Genomic DNA, 21522 nt, shown 5'->3' on the forward strand with positions numbered 1-21522 from the left:
CATCTATTTATGCAGGATCGCTTTGGTCATGTTCAACTCTTTCTGATCCTGTAGACTGTGGTCTGCCAGGCTTCTCTATCAGGGGGGTTCTCTAGGCAAGAATACTGGAGCGTATTGGCCAATACTGGTTGCCATACCCTTCTAGAGCACTATGTTTCCTGCTGCCCTAGCTGCCAACCCCCCTGAGTACCTGGTGCTGCCAGAACCCCTGCAACCCAAGCAGCTGCACCACCTCCACACCTGGCCCTCACAGGGACAAACCCAAGTCTGCCAGGGCAGCCTCAGGAGCAAACCCCAGTGGATGACCCACATGCAGAGGTGGAAATAAAACCACAATTGAAACCCAGGGGCAGTGTGGCTAGGGAAGAACACCCAAACATTCCCACCAGCTGTGCAAGCTGCAGATTAAATCCACTCTGTGTCTATGGAGTATATATAAGATCATTGAGAGCTCCCACAAAAGAAAACACATTAGTTTTGATAGTGGTTGACATTGGAGGCTAGAACACACAAGGAGTAGGACCAGATTAGAATCTGAGCTGCCCCCACAGCAGGTCCAGAGACCAGCACAGTGTTGGAGGGCATCCTAGGGAGGTGAGGTGGACTGTGACTCCGAGAGGGAAAGGACTCTGACAGCAGTGATTCAAGAAAAACATTCATTATTTTTATGTTTTGACTACTTCTGTAGAGTCTTTTGGATTTTTTTTTTTTTTTTACTTTTTTTCCCTTTTCCCAACCTCTGGTGTAATTGTTGATTTTATTGGCACTATGAAATCTAATTAAGCTTTTGAGCTTTTTTCCCCCTCAGTCACATTTTTTATTGTTGTTATAAACCTCTGCCTCTACACTGGGCATTTGCAGTTCTGTGGGGTTTTCCTTTTCTTTTCTTTCTTCTTCCGTTTTTTTTTTCTTTTCTCTTTAATTTTTTAAAAGCTATCATTTTTTCTACATTTATTCCTTTGTTTGCTTTACCTACTGTTCTTTTCCCCTTGCAGTTAAACTTTAATGTATATAAACTTCTTTATCTACCTCTATTTAACTTTGCATATCTATTCTTTCTTTCCTTTCCTCTCAACATATTCGTTAGTTTTGTTTTCATTGTTTTAGTCCCCAATTGGCACCTTGCTCTAGTTTTGTTTTCCAGTTTGTGCTTTAGTTAGTTTTTGTTCTTAACTGGTAGACATAATTTTTGATTTCCTTTGTTTGCCAGGTCAATCTACTGTACTTTATTTTTGTTGGACTGTTTTGATTTTGCTTATGGATGTATATATATATGTGTATATTCCATTATTTTCATTATTACTTGCCTGATTTTGTAACTGCTATTTGTCTGGGGTTCATCTTTACTTTCTCGTTTCTGGGTATTTGTTTTAATCTCACTTAATGCCATAACAAACCACTTGTGGAATCTTTGTTCCTGACCAGAGATCAAGCCTTGAGCCTTTGGTGTGGGAGCACTGACACCAAGACCCTAGAATACCAGAGAACTAACCCTTGGGAGTATCAAATAGTGAGAACTCATACAAAGGAAACCACTTGAAACACAAGACCCGGCATCACATATCACCACTAACACCCTGTGGAGGATGCCTCATCTAAACAACAAACAAAACAAAAATACAAACCAAATCATCAGCAGACAGGATTACCACACATTCAGCCTTGCCCATCAGAGGAAAAACAAAACTCAGCACAAATCTCACCCTATATGAAATTTACAGAAACCACTGAACCAACTTTAGGAGGGCACAAACCAAAAGGAAGAAATAATTCAACCTTGAAGCCTGGGAAAAGGAGACCTCAAACACAATAAGTTAAAAAAAAAATAATGAAAAGGCAGAGAAATACTACACAAATGAAGGAACAAACTAGAAACACAGACGTCCAAATAAATGAAGAGTAAATAGGCAAACTACCTGAAAAAGAATTGAGAATAATGATGGGAAAGATGATCAAAAACCTTGAAAACAGAACGGAGAAAATGCAAGAATTAATCAACAAAGATCTAGAATAAAGAATAAGCATACAGAGACAAACAACACAATTACTGAAATTAAAAATACTCTAGAAGGAATCAATAGCAGAATATCTGAAGCAGAAGAATGAATCAGTGAGCTGGAAGATAAAATGGTGGAAATAACTTCTGAAGAGCAGAATAAAGTAAAAAGAATTAAAAGAACTGAGGATAGCCTCAGAGACCTCTGCTGCTGCTAAGTCACTTCAGTCGTGTCCAGCTGTGTGTGACCTCATAGACGGCAGCCCACCAGGCTCCCCTGTCCCTGGGATTCTCCAGGCAAGAACACTGGAGTGGGTTGCCATTTCCTTCTCCAATGCAGGAAAGTGAAAAGTGAAAGTGAAGTCGCTCAGTCGTGTCCGACTCTTAGCGACCCCTTGGACTGCAGCCTACCAGGCTCCTCCGTCCATGGGATTTTCCAGGCAAGAGTACTGGAGTGGGGTGCCATTGCCTTGAGACAATGTCAAATGCACCAACATTCGAGTTATTGAGGTCCCAGAAGAAGAAGAGAAAAAGAAACAGTATGAGAAAAGTTTTGAAGAGATTATGGTTGAAAATTTCCCCAACATGGAAAAGGAAATAGTCAATCAAGTCCAGGAGGTGCAAAGAGTCCCATGCAGGATAAACCCAAGGAGAAACATGCCAAGACACATGCTAATCAAACTAATAAAGACTAAACACAAAGAAAGAAGGTTAAAAGCAGCAAGGGAAAAGCAACAAGTAACATACAAGGGAAACCCCATACATTTAACAGCAGAGTTGTTTCTTTCAGCAGAAACTCTGCAAGCCAGAAGGGAATGACAGGACATATTTAAAATACTGACAGGGAAAAATCTACAACCAAGATTATTGTACCTGGCAAGGATCTCATTCAAAATTGATAGAGAAATCAAAAGCATTTCAGACAAGCAAAAGTTAAGAAAATTCAGTACCATCAAACCAGCTTTACAACAAACGTTAAAGGGACTTATGTAGTCAGTAAATACAAGAGAATAAAAAGATCTACAAAATCAACACCAAACAATTAAGAAGATGGCAATAGGAACATATATATCAATAATTACTTTCAGTTAACCAGATTAAATACTCCAACCAAAAGACACAGACTGGCTGAATGGATACAAAAACAAGACCCATATATATGCTGTCTACAATAAACCCATTTCAGACCTAAAGACACATATAAACTGAAAGTGAGAGAATGGAAAAATATATTCCATGCAAATGGAAAGCAAAAGAAAGCTGGAGTAGCAATCCTCATATCAGACAAAACGGACCTTAAAGAAGATTACAAGACACTACACAATGATCAAGGGATCAATTCAAGAGGAAGACATAACAATTATAAATATTTATGCACCCAACATAGGAGCACCTCAACACATAAGACAAACACTAACAGACAAAAAAGGAGAAATTGACAGTAACACAATAATAGTAGGAGACGTTAACACCTCAGTCACACCAATGGACAGATCCTCAAAACAGAAAATTAATAAGAAAAGAGAAGTCTTAAACGATACATTAGATGAGATGGATCTCGTTGATATCTTCAGGACACTCCATCCAAATGCAGAAGAATACACCTTTTTCTCAAGTGCACATGGAACATTCTCCAGGATAGACCACATCTTGGGTCACAAATCAATCCTCAGTAAATTTAAGAAAATTAAAATTGTATCAAGCATCTTCTCTGACCACAATGCTATGAGGTAGATATCAATTACAAGAAAAAAAAAAAAAAAAACTATAAAAAACACAAACACGTGGAGATTAAACATTACATTTCCAAATAACTAACAGGTTACTGAAGAAATCAAAAGAGAAATAAAAAAATTTCTAGAAACAAATGACAATGAAAACATGACAACTCAAACCCTGTAGGATGCAGCAAAAGCAGTTCTAAGAGGGAAGTTTATAGCAATGCAATCCTACCTCAAGAAACAAGAGAAACATCAAATAGACAACCTAACTTTAAACCTAAAACAACTGGAAAAAAAGGACAAAAACCCCCTAAATTAGTAAAAGGAAATAAATCCTAAAGATCAGAACAGAAATAAATGAAAAAGAAATGAAATAAACAGTAGTAAAGATTAAAAAGCTGGCTCTTTGAGAAGATAAAATTGACAAACCTTTAGCCAGACTCATCAAGAAAAATAGAATCAAATCAACAAAATTAGAAATGAAAAAGGAGAGGTTGCAACAGACAATGCAGAAATACAAAGGATTATAAAAGAGTATTATGAACAACTATATGGCAATAAAATGGATAATCTGGAAGAAATGGACAGATTCTTAGAGAAGTTCAATCTTCCAAGACTGAACCAGGAAGAAATATAAATTATGAACAACCCAATTACAAGCACTGAATTGAAACTGTGATCAAAAATCGTACAAAAATCAAAAGCCCAGGACCAGATGGTTTCACAGGAGAATTCTATCAAACATTTAGAGAAGAACTAATGCCTATCCTAAAACTCTTTCCAAAAATTGCAGAGGAGGGAACACTTCCAAACTCATTCTATGAGGCCACTGTCACCCTGATACCAAAACCAGACAAAGTCAACACAAAAAAGGAAAACTACAGGCCAATATCACTGATGAATATAGATGCAAAAAACTTCAACAAAATTATAGCAAACAGAATTCAGCAACACATCAAAAAGCCCATACACCATGATCAAGTTGGGTTTATTTCAGGGATTTGACGATTCTTCAATATATGCAAATCAACCAATGAGACACACCATAGTAACAAATTGAAAGATAAAGATCATATGATAATCTCAATAGATGGACAAAAAGTCTTTGACAAAATTCACCACCCATTTATGATTCAGTTCAGTTGCTCAGTCATGTCTGACTCTTTGCAACCCCACGGACTGCAGCAGACCAGGCCTCCATGTCCATCACCAACTCCCTGAGTTTACTCAAATCATTGAGTAACCATTACATCAAAATCATTACCTCAAAACCATTGGTCAGTGATGCCATCCAACCAACTCATTCTCTGTCGTCCCCTTTTCCTCCCACCTTCAATCTCTCCCAACATCAGGGTGTTTTCCAGTGAATCAGTTCCTTGCATCAGATGGCCAAAGTATTGGAGTTTCAGCTTCAGCCCTTCCAATGAATATTCAGGACTGATTTCCTTTAGGATGGACTGGTTGGATCTCCTTGCAGTCCAAGGGACTCTCAAGAGTCTTCTCCAACACCACAGTTAAAAAGCATCAATTCTTCGGCGCTCAGCCTTCTTCACAGTCCAACTCTCACATCCATACATAACCAGTGGAAAAACCATAGCCTTGACTAGATGGACCTTTGTTGGCAAAGTAATGTCTCTGTTTTTTAATATGCTGTCTAGGTTGGTCATAACTTTCCTCCCAAGGAGCAAGAATCTTTTAAATTCATGGCTGCAATCACCATCTTCAGTGATTTTGGAGCCCCTCAAAATAGTCTGCCACTGTTTCCACTGTTTTCCCATCTATTTCCCACGAAGTGATGGGACCAGATGCCATGATCTTAGTTTTCTGAATGTTGAGTTTTAAGCCCACTTTTCCACTCTCCTCTTTCACTTTCATCAAGGGGCTCTTTCGTTCTTTGCTTTCTGCCATAAGGGTGGTATCATCTTCATATCTGAGGTTATTGATATTTCTCCTGCCAATCTTGATTCCAGCTTGTGTTTCATCCAGCCCAGCATTTCACATGATGTATTCTGCATATAAGTTAAATAAGCAGGGTGACAATATACAGCCTTGATGTACTCCTTTTCTTATTTGGAACCAGTCTGTTGTTCCATGTCCAGTTCTAACTGGTGTCTCTTGATCTGCATACAGATTTCTCAGGAGGCAGGTCAGGTGGTCTGGTATTTCCATCTCTTTCAGAATTTTCCACAGTTTATTGTGATCCACACAGTCAAAGGCTTTGGCATAGTCAATAAAGCAAAAGTAGATGTCTCTCTGGAACTCTCTTGCTTTTTCAATGACCCAACAGATGTTGGCAATTTGATCTCTGGCTCCTCTGCCTTTTCTAAATCCAGCTTGAACATCTGGAAGTTCATGGTTCACATACTGTTGAAGCCTGGCTTGAAGAATTTTGAGCATTACTTTGCTAGCGTGTGAGATGAGTGCAATTGTGCAGTAGTTTGAGCCTTTTTTGGCATTGACTTTCTTTGGGAATGGAATGAAAACTGAGCTTTTCTAGTCCTGTGGCCACTGTTGAGTTTTCCAAATTTGCTGGCATACTGAGTGCAGTACTTTCACAGCATCATCTTTTAGGACTTGAAATAGCTCAAGTGGAATTCCATTACCTCCACTAGCTTTGTTGGTAGTGATGCTAAGACCCACTTGACTTCACATTCCAGGATTTCTGGCTCTAGGTGAGTGATCACACCATCGTGATTATCTGGGTTGTGAAGATCTTTTTTGTATATTTCTTCTGTGACCCAGTTTCCTCCTCAGTCAGTCTCTCCCATCGGGTAGCTTCCATAAGCCTCTTATCCTTCTCCATCAGAAGGCAGATAGGCTGAAAACCACAGTCACAGAAAACTAGCCAATCTGATTACATGAACCATAGCCTTGTCTAACTCAATGAAACTATGAGTCATGCTGTGTAGGGCCACCCAAGACGGACGGGTCATGGTGGAGAGTTCTGTCAAAACATGGTCCACTGGAGAAGGGTATGGCAAACCACTTCAGTATTCTTGCCTTGAAAACCCCATGAACAGTATGAAAAGGCAAAAAGATAGGACACTGAAAGATGAACTCCCTAGATCAGTAGGTGCCCAATATGCTACTGGACATCAGTGGAGAAATAACTCCAGAAAGAATGGAGAGATGCAGCCAAAGCAAAAACAACACCCAGTGGTGGATGTGACTGGTGTTCAAAGTAAAGTCCGATGCTGTAAAGAAAAATATTGCATAGGAATCTGGAATGTTAGGTCCATGAATCAAGGCAAATTGGAAATGGTCAAACAGGAGATGGCAAGAGTGAACATCGACATTTTAGGAATCAGAGAACTGAAATGGACTGGAATGGGTGAATTTAACTCAGATGACCATTATATCTACTACTGTGAGCAAGAATCCCTTAGAAGAAATGGAGTAGCCATCATAGTCAACAAAAGATTCCAAAATGCATTACTTGGATGCAATCTCAAAATGACAGAATGATCTCTGTTCATTTCCAAGGCAAACCATTCAGTATCACAGTAATCCAAGTCTATGCCCCAACCAGTAATGCTGAAGAATCTGAACTTGAACAGTTCTATGAAGACCTACAAGACCTTCTAGAACTAACACCCCTCAAAAATGTCCTTTTCATTATAGGGGACTGGAATGCGAAAGTAGGAAGTCAAGAAATACCTGGAGTAACAGGCAAATTTGGGCTTGGAGTACAGAATGAAGCAGGTCAAAGGCTAACAAAGTTTAGCCAAAAAAACACACTGGTCATAGCAAACACCCTCTTCCAACAACACAAGAGAAGACTCTACACATGGACATCACCAGATGGTCAACATCAAAATCAGATTGATTATATTCTTTGCAGCCAAAGATGGAGGAGCTCTATACAATCAGCAAAAACAAGACTGGGAGCTGACTGTGTCTCAGATCATGAACTCCTTATTGCCAAATTCAGACTTAAATTGAAGAAAGTAGGGAAAACCACTAGACCATTCAGGTATGACCTATATCAAATTTATGATTAAAAGTCTTCAAAAAGAATGGGCATAGAAGGAACCTACCTCAACATATTAAAGGCCATATGTGATAAGCCTACAGCAAGCATTATTCTCAGTGGGAAAAAACTGAAAGCATTCCCTCTAAGATCAGGAACAAGACAAGGGTGTCCAATTTCACCACTATTGTTCAACACAGTTTTGAAAGTCCTAGCTACAGCAATCAGAAAAGAAAAAGAAATAAAAAGAATCCAGATTGGAAAAGAAAAAGTAAAGCTTTCTCTGTCTGCAGATGACATGATACTGTACATAGAATACCCTAAAGATGGTATCAGAAAATTACTGGAGCTAATCAGAGAATTTAGCAAAGTTGCAGGATACAAAATCAATACACAGAAATTACTTGCATTTCTAAATACTAACAGTGAAAAATCAGAAAAAGAAATTAAGAATTAATCCCATTCACCATTGCAACAAAAAAATTAAATATCTTGGAATAAACTTAATTCCAGGAGTTGGTGATGGACAGGGAGGCCTGGCGTGCTGCAGTTCATGGGGTTGCAAAGAGTCGGACATGACTGAGTGACTGAACTGAACTGAAGGAGACAAAAGAACTTACACAGAAAATTATAAGACACTGATGAAAGAAATCAAAGATGACATAAACAGATGGAGAGATATTCCATGTTCCTGGGTAGGAAGAATCAATATTATGAAAATGACTATACTGTCAAATGCAATCTACAGATTCAATGCAATCCCTATCAAATTACCAATGGCATTTTCCACAGAACTAGAACAAAAATTTTCACAATTCATATGGAAACACAGAAGACCATAAATAGCCAAAACAGTCTTGAGAAAGAAGAATAGAGCTGGAGGAATCAACCTTCCTGACTTCAGATTATACTACAACACTACAGTCATGAAGACAGTATAGTACTGGCACAAAAACAGAAATACAGACCAATGGAACAAGATAGAAAGCCCAGAAATAAACCCATGCACCTATGGGTACCTTTTTTTTTGACAAAGGAGGCAAGAATATACAATGGGGCAAAGACAGCCTCTTCAATAAATCATTCTGTGGGAAAACTGGACAATTACATGTAAAAGAATGAAATTAGAACACTTCGTAATACCATACACAAAGATAAACTTAAAATAGATTAAAGACCTAAATGTGAGACCAGAAATTATACATCTCTTAGAGGAAAACATAGGCAGAACACTCAATGACATAAATCAAAGTAAGATCCTTTATGACTCACCTCCTAGAGTAATGGAAATAGAACCAAAAGTAAACACATGGGACATGATTAAACTTAAAAACTTTTGCACAGCAAAGGAAACTATAAGCATGGTGAAAAGACAACCCTCAGAATGGGAGAAAATAATTGCAAATGAAATAACTGACAAAGGATTAATTTCCAAAATATACAAGCGGCCCATACAACTCAATACCAAAAAAACAAACAACCCAATCAAAAGGTGGGGAAAAGACCTAAACAGACATACATACAGATGGCTAACAAACACATGAAAAGAGGCTCAACATCACTCATTATTAGAGAAATGCCAATCAAAACTGCAATGATATCACCTCACACTGGTCAGAATGATCATCATCAAAAAGTCTACAATGAATAAGCACTGGAGAGGGTGTGGAGAAAGAGAACAATCTTGCACTGTTGGTGGGAATGTAAATTGATACAGCCACTACAGAAGATGCTATGGAGATTCCTTAAAAAACTAGGAATAAAACCACCTGGGGGACCCAGCAATCCCACTCCTAGTCATATACCCTGAGGAAATAAAAATTGAAAAAGACACATGTATCCCATTGTTCACTGCAGCACTATTTACATTAGCTAGAACATGGAAGCAACCTAGATGTCCATCGAAAGTTAAATGGATAAAGAAGTTATGGTACACATACACAATGGAATGTTACTCAGCCATAAAAAGGAATGCATTTGAGTCAGTTCTAATGAAGTGGATGAACCTAGAGCCTGTCATACAGACTGAAGTAAGTCAGAAAGAGAAAGATGAATATTGTATTCTAACACATCAAGAGCCTCTTGATGAAAGTGAAAGAGGAGAGTGAAAAAGTTGGCTTAAAGCTCAACATGCAGAAAACTAAGATCATGGCATCTGGTCCCATCACTTCATGGCAAATAAATGGGGAAACAGTGAAAACAGCGGCTGACTTTATTTTTTTGGCTCCAAAATCGCTGCAGATGGAGATTGCAGCCATGAAATTAAAAGACACTTACTCCTTGGAAGGAAAGTTATGACCAACCTAGATAGCATATTCAAAAGCAGAGACATTACTTTGCCAACAAAGGTCCGTCTAGTCAAGACTATGGTTTTTCCAGTGGTCATGTATGGATGTGAGAGTTGGACTATAAAGAAAGCTGAGAGCTGAAGAATTAATGCTTTTGAACTATGGTGTTTGAGAAGACTCTTGAGAGTCCCTTGGACTGCAAGGAGATCCAACCAGTCCATCCTAAAGGAGATCAGCCCTGGGTGTTCATTGGAAGGACTGATGTTGAAGCTGAAACTCCAATCCTTTGGCCACCTGATGCGAAGAGCTGACTCATTTGAAAAGACCCTGATGCTGGGAAAGATTGAGGGCAAAGGAGAAGGGGACAATAGAGGATGAGATGGTTGGATGGCATCACCAACTCAACAGACATGGGTTTGTGTGGACTCCAGGAGTTGGTGATGGACAGGGAGGCCTGGCATGCTGCAGTTTATGGGGTCACAGAGTCGGACATGACTGAGCAACTGAAATGAACTGAAATGAACACACATATATATGGAATCTAGAAAAATAGTACTAAAGAATTTATTTACAGAGCAGCAATGGAGAAACAGACAGGGAGAGTAGATTTATGGACATGAGGAGAGGGGAGAAGAGAGTGAGATGTATGGAAAGAGTAACATGGAAACTTACATTACCATATGTAAAATAGACAGCCAACAGGAATTTGCTGTACATCTCAGGAAACTCAAACAGGGGCTCTGTATCAACCCAGAGGGATGAGATAGGGAGGGAGATGGGAGGGAGGTTCAAAAGGAAGGGGATTTATGTATACCTATGGATGATTCATGTTGAGGTTTGACAGAAAAACAACAAAATTCTGTAAAGCAACTATCCTTCAATTAAAAAATAAATAAATTTTAAAAAGCAAAAATTCAACTTTGTTATCATTTTGCCTGGCATTTCTGCCAATCCTGTTCTATCTCCCTTTCCCATTTCCACCTTGCAGGTCTGGGGGTTTTTCTCTAAATCTTTCTTGTTTCAAGAACCAATTTGAACTTAAAAAAATTAAGATAGGATTCACATACCATAAAATTCACTCTTTTGAAAGCATGCAATTTGGTGATTTTAGAATATCCATAAGGCTGTACAACAATCGCCACTGCCTAATTCCAGAATATTGTCATCACTCCTCAAAGAAACATCATAGCTCTTAGCAATCACTCCCCATTTTCACCTCCCTCATTGCCAAGTAACCACTGATCCACTTTCTGCCCCCATAGATTTGCCTGTTCTGGATTTTCATAAAATGAAATCATAGAATATGGCTTCTTTCATTTAAGATAATATTTTCAAGGTTCAGATGGGTTTCGGCATATAGCAGAACTTCACTCCTTTTTACTGCTGCACAGCATCACATTGTATGGCTATAACATATTTGGCTTATTTATCAGTTTATTTCTACTTTTTGACTATTTGATAATGCGGTTATAAACATTTGTGTACAGTATTTGTCTAACACCTGTTTTTAATTCTCTGTGGTATACATGTAAGGATGAAATATCTGGGTCTTAAGGTTAATTCCGTACCTCACATGAGGAAATGCAAAATTGTTTTTCAAGGTGACTGTACCATTTTACATTCCCACCAGCATCTCCATGTTCTGGTTTCTCCACATTTTTGCCAGTACTTGTTATTGTCTTTTTTTATTATACTCATCTCGGTGGAGGTGAAGTGGTAGCTCATTATGGCCTTGATTTGTATTTCCCTAATGACTAGTGTTTTAGGTATATTTTCATGTGTTTATTGGCCACTTGTATATCTTCTTTGGATAAATGTCTATTTAAATTCTTTGCTCATTTAAAAATTGTTTTTTCTTAATTATTTAAGAGGTTTTTAAAAAATGTATTATAGACACTAAAGCATTATCAGATGTATGATTTGCAATATTTTTCCATTCCAAAGATGGCTTTATTACTTTCTTGATGGTGTTCTTTGATGTACAAAAGTTTTAAATATGGATGAAGGTCAACTTATCTATTTTTCCTTTGATTGCTTCTACTTAGGTGTTATATCCAAGAAATAGTTGCCCGTTTCATCCCTGTTTTCTTCTGATTTTATAGTTTTAGATCTAACGTTTCGGTCTTTGGTGCATTTTGAGTTAATTTTTGAATATGTTATGAGGTAGGGAGTCTAGCATCATACTTTTGCATATTTAAAACTAGTTGTCCCAGCACCCTGTGTTGAAAAGACTATTCTTTCCCTAATATTTTGTCTTGGCAGCCTGCTGAAAATCAACTAACTGTAAGTATTTGGGTGAACTCTTAATTCTATTCCATTGACCTACATGTCTGTCCTTATACCTGTACCACACATTCTTGATGATTGTAACTTTCTAGTAAGTTTTGAGATCAGTTAAATGTGAGTTCTCCAACATTGTTTTCCTCTTCAAGATTGTTTTGATTACTCAAGGTCCCTTGCAATTCTGAATGAATTTTGAGGTGAGGTTTTCCATTTCTGCAAAACAAAAAACAACCAAAAAAGCAACAAGTCATTGGTATTTTGATAGAAATACATTATATGTGCTTAGTCAGCTGGTCGTGTCTGACTCTTTGTGACCCCATGGACTGCAGCCCTGCCAGGCTCCTCTGTCCATGGGGATTCTCTAGGTAATAATACTGGAGTGGGTTGCCATGCCCTCCTCCAGGGGATCTTCCCAACCCAGGTCCTCTCACATTGCAGGCAGATTCTTTATTGACTGAGCCACCAGAGAAGCCCAGAAAGACATCGAATCTGTAGATTGCTTCTGGTAGTATTGCCATCCTTAACATTATCAAGTGTTTTAATCTATAGGATAGATTAAAAAACATAATGGAATGTCCTTCCACTTATTTTTTCTCCTTTTAAATTGAAAAAGATAATTGCAACACTGTGTTGCTTTTGTCATACATCAACACAGATCAGCCATGGGTATACATATGTCCCTTAAGTGGCAACCCATTCCAGTACTCTTGCCTGGAAAATTCCATGGATAGAGGAGCCTGGTAGGCTACAGTCCATGGGGTTGCAGAGTTGGACACAACTGAGCGACTTCACTTTTTTTCTTTCTTCCCTCTTGATCCACTTATTTAGATCTTCTTTGATTTTCCTCGGCAATGTTTTATTTGTCTTCAGTTACAGACCTTGTATATCTTTGGTTAAATGTATGATGTTGGGTAGGGGGGAGCATCTAGTCTTTCACAATTCAGTTCAGTTCAGTAGCTCAGTCGTGTCTGAGTCTTTGTGACCCCATGAATCGCAGCACGCCAGGCCTCCCTGTCCATCACCAACTCCCAGAGTTCACTCAGACTCACATCCATAGAGTCAGTGATGCCATCCAGCCATCTCATCCTCTGTCGTCCCCTTCTCCTCCTGCCCCCAATCCCTCCCAGCATCAGAGTCTTTTCCAATGAGTCAACTCTTCGCATGAGGTGGCCAAAGTACTGGAGTTTCAGCTTTAGCATCATTCCTTCCAAAGAAATCCCAGGGCTGATCTCCTTGCAGTCCAAGGGACTCTCAAGAGTCTTCTCCAACACCACACTTCAAAAGCATCAATTCTTCAGCGCTCCGCTTTCTTCATAGTCCAATTCTCACATCCATACATGACTACTGGAAAAACCATAGCCTTGACTAGACGGACCTTTGTTGACAAAGTAATGTCTCTGCTTTTGAATATGCTATCTAGGTTGGTCATAACTTTCCTTCCAAGGAGTAAGTGTCTTTTAATTTCATGGCTGCAGTCACCATCTGCAGTGATTTTGGAGCCCCCAAAAATAAAGTCTGACACTGTTTCCACTGTTTCCCCATCTATTTCCCATGAAGTGATGGGACCAGATGCCATGATCTTAGTTTCCCAAATGTTGAGCTTTAAGCCAACTTTTTCACTCTCCACTTTCACTTTCATCAAGAGGCTTTTTAGTTCCTCTTCACTTTCTGCCATAAGGGTGGTGTCATCTGCATATCTGAGGTTATTGATATTGCTCCCGCCAATCTTGATTCCAGCTTGTGCTTCTTCCAGCCCAGCGTTTCTCATGATGTACTCTGCATAGAAGTTAAATAAGCAGGGTGACAATATACAGTCTTGACATACTCCTTTTCCTATTTGGAACCAGTCTGTTGTTCCATGTCCAGTTCTAACTCTTGCTTCTATATGACCTATATGACCTGCATATAGGTTTCTCAAAAGGCAGGTCAGGTGGTCTGGTATTCCCATCTCTTTCAGAATTTTCCACAGTTTATTGTGATCCACACAGTCAAAGGCTTTGGCATAGCCAATAAAGCAGAAATAGATGTTTTTCTGGAACTCTCTTGCTTTTTCCATGACCCAGCGGATGTTGGCAATTTGATCTCTGGTTCCTCTGCCTTATCTAAAACCAGCTTGAACATCTGGAATTTCACGGTTCACATATTGCTGAAGCCTGGCTTGGAGAATTTTGAGCATTTAAGATATACTTTATGTTTTTATTGAAGTATAATTACTTTGAAATGTTGTGTTAGTTTCTGCTATACAACAAAATGAATCAACTATATGTATACATATAGCTCTTTTTTGGATTTCCTTTCCATTTAGGTCAGCACATAGCATTGAGTAGAGTTCCCTGTGCTATACAGTAAGTTCTCATTAGTTATCTATTTTATACATAGTACTGTATATACATCAATCGCTGTCTCCCAGTTCATCCCACTCCCAGCAATGGGATTTTTATATTGATAGATTCCCTTCATGAAGTTGAGAATTTATTCCTAATTCATTGATTGAGTGTTTTTATCTTGAAGTAGTATTTGATTTTTATCAAATGTTTTTTCTGCATCTACTGAGATGATCATGTGGTTTTTGTTATTCTATTAATGTAGTATATAATATTAACTTGTATTTGAAAGTTGTATTGACTATATACTCCTGAAATAAATCCTACTTGATCATGGTGTATAATTTTTATGCTACTGGATATGGCTTGTTGGTTTATTGCTGAGAAGTTTTGCATCTACTTTCATCAGCAAGATTGGGTCTGTAGTGTTCTTATAAGATCTTTGGTTTTGGTTTTAGGGTGACACTGGCAGCATGGGGTGAGTTGGGAAGTCTTCTTTCCTTTTCTATGCTTGCAAAGAGTTTTTAAGCGTTAGTATTAACTCTGCAAGTTTGGTAGTATTCACCAGTGAAGCCATCTATTCTAGGACTTTGGTTTGTGGGATATTTTATTATGACTTCAACTTCTTTACTTTTTATAAGTCTATTCAAATATGCTATTCTTTTTGAGTCACTTTTGGAAGTTTGTGTGTTTATAGGAATTTGTCCATATTCAGATCTGTAATATTGACATATAATATCTAATATTTATATTATATCTATAATTCTGGATATAAAAAAATGTTTGAAAAGTGAAGAATTCTGACTTCTTTTGAATAAGGAGACAAGTATTTGAAAATTTTTTAGCTTAAATACCCTAGAAGAAACTAATGTCACCTTGATAATAAAGGAAGTGAAGTCGCTCAGTCGTGTCCGACTCTTTGCAGGGCCATAGCCTACCAGGCTTCTCCGTCCATCGGATTTTCCAGGCAAGGGTACTGGAGTGGGTTGCCATTTCCTTCTCCAACAATGTCACCTTAATAATAAAGGAACTGAGATCTAAATATTCAAGAAAACTTGCAAATTAAAAATAGAAAATGTACCTATATACCTAAGTGATATGCCCTAAGAAGATGATGAGAAAATGGTCAAATACAGGCCCTTGGGTTTATGAGTTTAAAGCAAAACTAGTCTAATAATGAATAAGACATTTTTTCCTGAATAAATATTATAAAACTTTTTTAAAAACTGATAACAAGGAAATGAGATTTTAGATTGAAACTTTCTCTGAGATCTGGGCAATTCATGTTCATTGAATTAGTTTTTCTTTTTTTCCCTCTCTCTATAGAAAACTAGCTTCCCTGGTGGGTCAGATGGTAAAGAATCCACCTGCAACACAGGAGACCTGGATTCAATCCCTGGGTCTAATATGTAGTCTATAGATTATAAGATGAAGTCAACCATGTATCTGCTGATACTTTATAAGTTGACCTGTCTTTATACTTAGAAATGTTTCTTAATAGTAGGCTTCCCTGGTGGCTCAGATGGTAAAGAATCTGCCTGCAATGTAGGAGACCCTTGTTCAATCCCTGAGTCAGGAAGATCCCCTGGGAAATGGCAACCCACTCCAGTATTCTTGCTTGGAAAATTCCATGGACAAAGGAGACCAGCAGCTTACAGACTATGGGGTTATGATGAGTCAGACACAACTGAGTGACTATCACTCCCTCACTCATAGAAAATTAAGAAAAATAATGAGTTGTAAAGTAATCCACCCTCAGAATCAAAATTTGTGTAATAATGTTAATATACCACATTAGAAAAGAGTTTAAGACATGTGACATGGAAATAACTATTTTTAATGTATACACTTTCATACATTCTATTTTTATCCATTTCAGGCAGATTATTTTACCCTAATACATATGTATCTTTGTTTGTTCTCTGGATGGTACTTTACTGTTTCTTTTGAATCTTTTTTTTTTTTTTATAAGTGTTCATTTGAGCCTATTTGTTTAAAGTGTTCAGCTTTTAATGAGATTGAACATTATGCTTTTCTTCTTTTTCTATCTATCTTGCCCTCAATTAAGTTTTGTTCAATATATAGCTATTTAATATTGGGAAAACACCTCCTGACTTTACCAGGCATTTTGTTACATAACCTCTCTTCTTATCTGGTAAAGCCAGTCATTCTTTCAATATTAAATTGGAGAGAGATGACAGCTTGGCTTAAGTGATATTAAACATGCAGTAACCTTATCAGATTTTTTGGCTGCACACTCTAATCTGTAGGTAGAAATTCATAGGTTATCCTTGCCTGTGTGGGTGGTAGCATCCTGGATTCATACAATAGCAAGTTCAGTGTGGCTGAAGCATCATTGAAAATGGGAAATTAGAGGGGTGAGATTTTTTAGGGATCTTAACAAGAAACCTGCTTTTTATTCTCTAGGAGATGGAGAACCATTGGTGGATTTTGATGAGTGATAAGATGTGGTCGTTTGCAAGAAACATTACTCTTGGAACTCTGAAGGTGGATCAGATCAGGTAAGTCTGTCTTTAGAGGAGGACACTCAGTCTTGTGCTGGATTTTTTCAAAGTCAGTTAAAGGTCATTTTGCAAAACTTTTCCATCCAGACCTAAAAGTTACTCCAATGAGAATCTAGGGCATAGTCTAGGTCATGTTACATAAACGAGGTTGGACTTGAAAAATGGAATGTCCCATTTTTATACATTGCTAATAAAAACAAGATTATAACTGCTCTCTGAAAAGTCTAGGCAATACCACAATTTTTTATTGTTTTCGTTTCTAGGACATTTATATTTACAATTTTCTGTTTTTAGATTGGTTCATAGAAGGGGCACCATTTATTTTATCTTTTGCATTCTGTAATGTAATAAAGAATTGTCTAAATTTCATATAGCTTTTTCATCTTTTTGACACTTCCTTGGGTAGGTATTAGTATCTTCATTTTAAAACTAAAGAAGCTGATGCTCAATTAAGCTACTTTCATTTATTACAGAAATAGCAATTGGAATTTGAATCTAGGTCTCTCCAACTTCAAAGTCCTTTCTCTCCATCATACCACCCTTCTTCTTTAATAGGACTTGTCTAATTGAAATGTCATCTTTCCTCTGTACACCCACTTCCCTGAAGAGTTCCTTCATGTTGTCTGAGGCATTGAGTGAGTAAAAAAATCTGCATATCTCTGAGTTAGAATTATTCAGCTTAACTTTAGATCCTATAGTCCCTTGTTTCCTTCATAATAGGATAAAGAAAAAGACAGAGGAGTTCTGCTTTTCAGTGCCTTACATCACCCAGACAGTTGGCAGCCAGGAGTCAGGCAGCTGCCACACTCTTCACGTATCTATTTAAAGTTCAAAGAGACACTGGATAACAATAACAAAGAGGTAAGAGTGGCCCTGACCAGCCCACCCAACAACAGGAAGAATGGCTGAAAAAGGTAAGATTTAAGGCACCCAACTCTCTTAGCAAAAAACATTCCAGGCTCCCAGGTTTATTTTCTGTTTCCCTGTTATTCTGAAGAGCAAGGTATCTCTTCTAAAGGAGCATTAATCACATTATGTTAGTGTGACTGCAAAAATGCATTAGATATGCAATTTATGGACCGCATCTATACATTAAGTGAGTAACTTTGAAAGGTTCAAAGAAACAAAAGAGTTTAATTTGCTCATGCTTGTTTTGAAAATTGAGTTAGAAGCAGGTTATTCTCCAGCGTTGTACTGGATTTGAATTTGAAGTACGGTGGTGCACTGGGCTAGAATTAAGGATATTTTAATTTTGTGTTGGATGTGCTACTCAATGGCCATGTGAATTTGGGGAAATCCTTCTACCTTTCTGTGTTTTTTGACTGTCAAAAATAAATAAAATAGGCTTAGTCATTTCTAAGATGCTTCACATCTGAATTTCTTTTCTTCTGGTTTTTAAATGTTTTTTATATCTAAGAAAAATAATTGATAAGATGGGCTAAATATATATACTGCGTCCAAGAAAGCTTTAAATGTCTATGGAAATTAATGCTTTTAATGCTGACAACAATCTCATGAGATATCACCATTTCCATTTTACAGATAAGGAAACTGAGGCATAACAAAATTTAGTAACTTGCTTGTAATCATATGCAAGAGCGTGGGGGCACCGGCTTTTAAACCTGGATAGTCTTATCCAAGAGCACAGTGTTCTTAATATGTATAAGTCTACCTGCTTGGGCATGCTCAGGATCAGAGAGAAGTATTTTGAAATTATTCTTCATGTTTAAAAAGAGATTTTGTGCTTATTTGTACTATTGATGTAAGTGATATATGCAAATGTTATGTTCCTATATATTCCTATTTCAAACCAATGCTACAGATTATAATAAAACTTAAAGTACTAGTGTTAACAGAAGACAAATGCAGGTATGCTTTGAGTATTTAAAAGCACAATCAATGTTTTTTTTTCACGGAATAATAAATAATGAGATACTATAAAGTGCTAAAAGTAGTAGTATTATGTACATTTTAGAATTGTATTAAAATATGCTTGTAAAATTAGAGAAAAAAAAAATAAAATAAAATATGCTTGTATAAAATACAAATGCTCAGTTAAAATATTGGTATTAATTCTAAGTTCCTGGAAATCAGGAAAAATACTAAATCAATATAGAAACAGTTCAAAAAAATTATTGTGACCTCCAGTGTAATGGTACCTTAATTCATAAAAAGACTTTTATCCAAATGAGAGTAAAGAGCATATCGTAATGTTCCCTTTATCCTTAAGGCAATGCCACATGGCAGGTAAAGAGAAAAAAATTTTCACGTTGTTGTGATTAATGCTTTGTTCAAGGTCACAGTGTGATGGAGAAGTTAAGTAAAGCTGTTGAACTTGTGAGAGTTGAGACACTCCAACAATTTTGGAAACCCACTCCAGTGTTCTTGCCTGGAGAATCCCAGGGACGGGGGAGCCTGGTGGACTGCCGTCTATGGGGTCACACAGAGTTGGACATGACTGAAGCGACTTAGCAGCAGCGGCAGCAAGCTATTAAAATTCATATTAATTTCAGGAGATTTGCTATTATGTCTCCAAATTTTAGAAGTGTCTCATTTCTTGATGATTTTAACAGCATTAAAAAAACTTTATTTTTAGAGTGATAGAAATTGTAATAGGAATGCAGTTGCTAAGAATATGCATTTTCTTTGTTAGCTAATTGCATAAAATCTAATTGTGCTTTCAGTTAAGAATATATCTGAGCCTTTAACACAGGGCATTATTCTATAATGATGTCTTTCTGTGTTTTGAACTATTTTGTGAGGTGTCTGAAATAAGATTGAGATGCAGTGAAAAAATAGTTTTATAAGTTGCCTTTTTACAGGTAAGGGTATAAGTAGGAAACTTATAAATATATAATATACATATAAATATAAAAATATAATAAAGAGGAGTTATTATACTTTTGTCTTCTATGTGTGTGTTGGATCAGTGTTGGTTGCTATACTGAACCAGTTGACAAAATAGAATCTCTTTGCTCTGTTCAGGAATGATTACATGATTACGTAAAGTGTAATGCTTTCTTTTCCTATGATAAAGTCAGCTATCAAATCTAAGAACAGTTTTCAACACCTTCCCTACTTTATGATTATTTAGTAGTAATTACCTCACTTTCCAGTGTTTCTATGTAAACAGCTGGTCTCTGTGTTGTTGAACAAATGCAGGAATGTGTTCTGTATACAGCAAACACACACATGGTGGTTAGAGTTTACAAAGTCTTGGCACTTACTCAATGTCATTTGATTCTTAGAACAATTCCTGGAGGTGGATATCATGAGTTTCACTCTCTGTATTTTACAAACCGGGAAGTTCAAGCTCAGGATTGCCCAAGGTCACCTAACTGTAAAAGGAAGGCATATGGTTTGAACACAGTCCTCTGTCCATGGGATTCTCCAGGCCAGAACACTGGAGTGGGTGGCCTTTCCCTTCCCTAGGGGATCTTCCCAACCCAGGGGTTGAACCCGACTCTCCTGCGTTGCAGGCAGATTCTTTACCAGCTGAGCCACCAGGTGGCTTTCACACACACCCTTCTCTTTCAAATACCCAGCTGAGTCACAAGCACCCTTTGTAGAAAAGAAAATAATAATCATGTATGGGTATCATTAGAGAGTGTATTTTTTTTCCCTTGATATTATATCAAATTTCCTCTTATCCTCTTGATTCAGAAGATTTAATACCAACATGACCATTCTAATCTGATTTCTCTTGTTTTTCAGCAGAGGCTACATTATCTCGCTATGTGGTCCCTATTCTTCTCTTAATTGGCTGGATTGTGGGATGCATCGTAATGGTTTATGTTGTCTTCTCTTAGAAAGGTAAAGTTTTCAATAATTGAATGTTTATTCATTAAGAGTATACATTACTCCAGGAATAATGTTACTTGTTTTACTAATAGAACATTTTATCATGCAGGCCAGAAGACTTCAGACTGACATCATTTAGAAGAATTAAGAAAAGCATGAAATGACAGATTATTAAATGTTTCTCATGTAAATGACTGCAATGGTTGACATCAGTTTATAAACTTGCATTTGTAAACTGTTGCTTTGAACCTAAGAATCTCATCAGAAACATATTTTAAAATTCTGGGTACAAATAACTATAGGAAAATATAGATGAATTTCTTTATCACTTGAGAGTAAGAAAAATGTTCCTAACTATGACTTAAAATGCATAACCAATAGGAAAACATTTGGTAAATTAAACATAAAAAAGTGAGCCAGAAATAAGAGACATAGTTCATAGAAAACAAAATGTAAATGTAAACTTGTCCCTTAAAACTCTTATTACATAATAAGAGAACTGTAATTAACTCTGAACGGAAGAGGCATTATTCACCTGTCAGATGGGAAATATGAAGATATTTGACAGTATATACTGGTAAGGCTGTGGGGAAATAAGTACTCTTCTATACTGT

The 21522-nt window shown here is 37.3% G+C and overlaps 1 protein-coding gene and 1 long non-coding RNA gene across 2 annotated transcripts in view; both read left to right on the plus strand.

Annotated features, from left to right (window-relative positions):
- LOC100847501 (uncharacterized) overlaps positions 1-17743 on the plus strand; it is a 58485-nt gene extending 40742 nt beyond the window's left edge. Inside the window, exons 3-4 of the long non-coding RNA XR_003035903.2 lie at positions 17010-17104; positions 17663-17743. This is a non-coding gene — a long non-coding RNA (uncharacterized lncRNA). The remainder of the gene's footprint in view (positions 1-17009; positions 17105-17662) is intronic.
- A 210-nt stretch (positions 17744-17953) lies between these two features.
- STRIT1 (small transmembrane regulator of ion transport 1) lies at positions 17954-21102 on the plus strand. The gene is made up of 3 exons (XM_024995873.2): positions 17954-18021; positions 20822-20920; positions 21018-21102. Exons 1-2 carry the CDS (start codon positions 18009-18011, stop codon positions 20914-20916), a joined length of 108 nt encoding a protein of 35 aa, XP_024851641.1. The 5' UTR covers positions 17954-18008; the 3' UTR covers positions 20917-20920; positions 21018-21102.
- The last annotated feature ends 420 nt before the right edge of the window (positions 21103-21522 follow it).

This window comes from Bos taurus, chromosome 1, assembly GCF_002263795.3.
Source record: "Bos taurus isolate L1 Dominette 01449 registration number 42190680 breed Hereford chromosome 1, ARS-UCD2.0, whole genome shotgun sequence".
NCBI lineage: Eukaryota > Metazoa > Chordata > Mammalia > Artiodactyla > Bovidae > Bos > Bos taurus.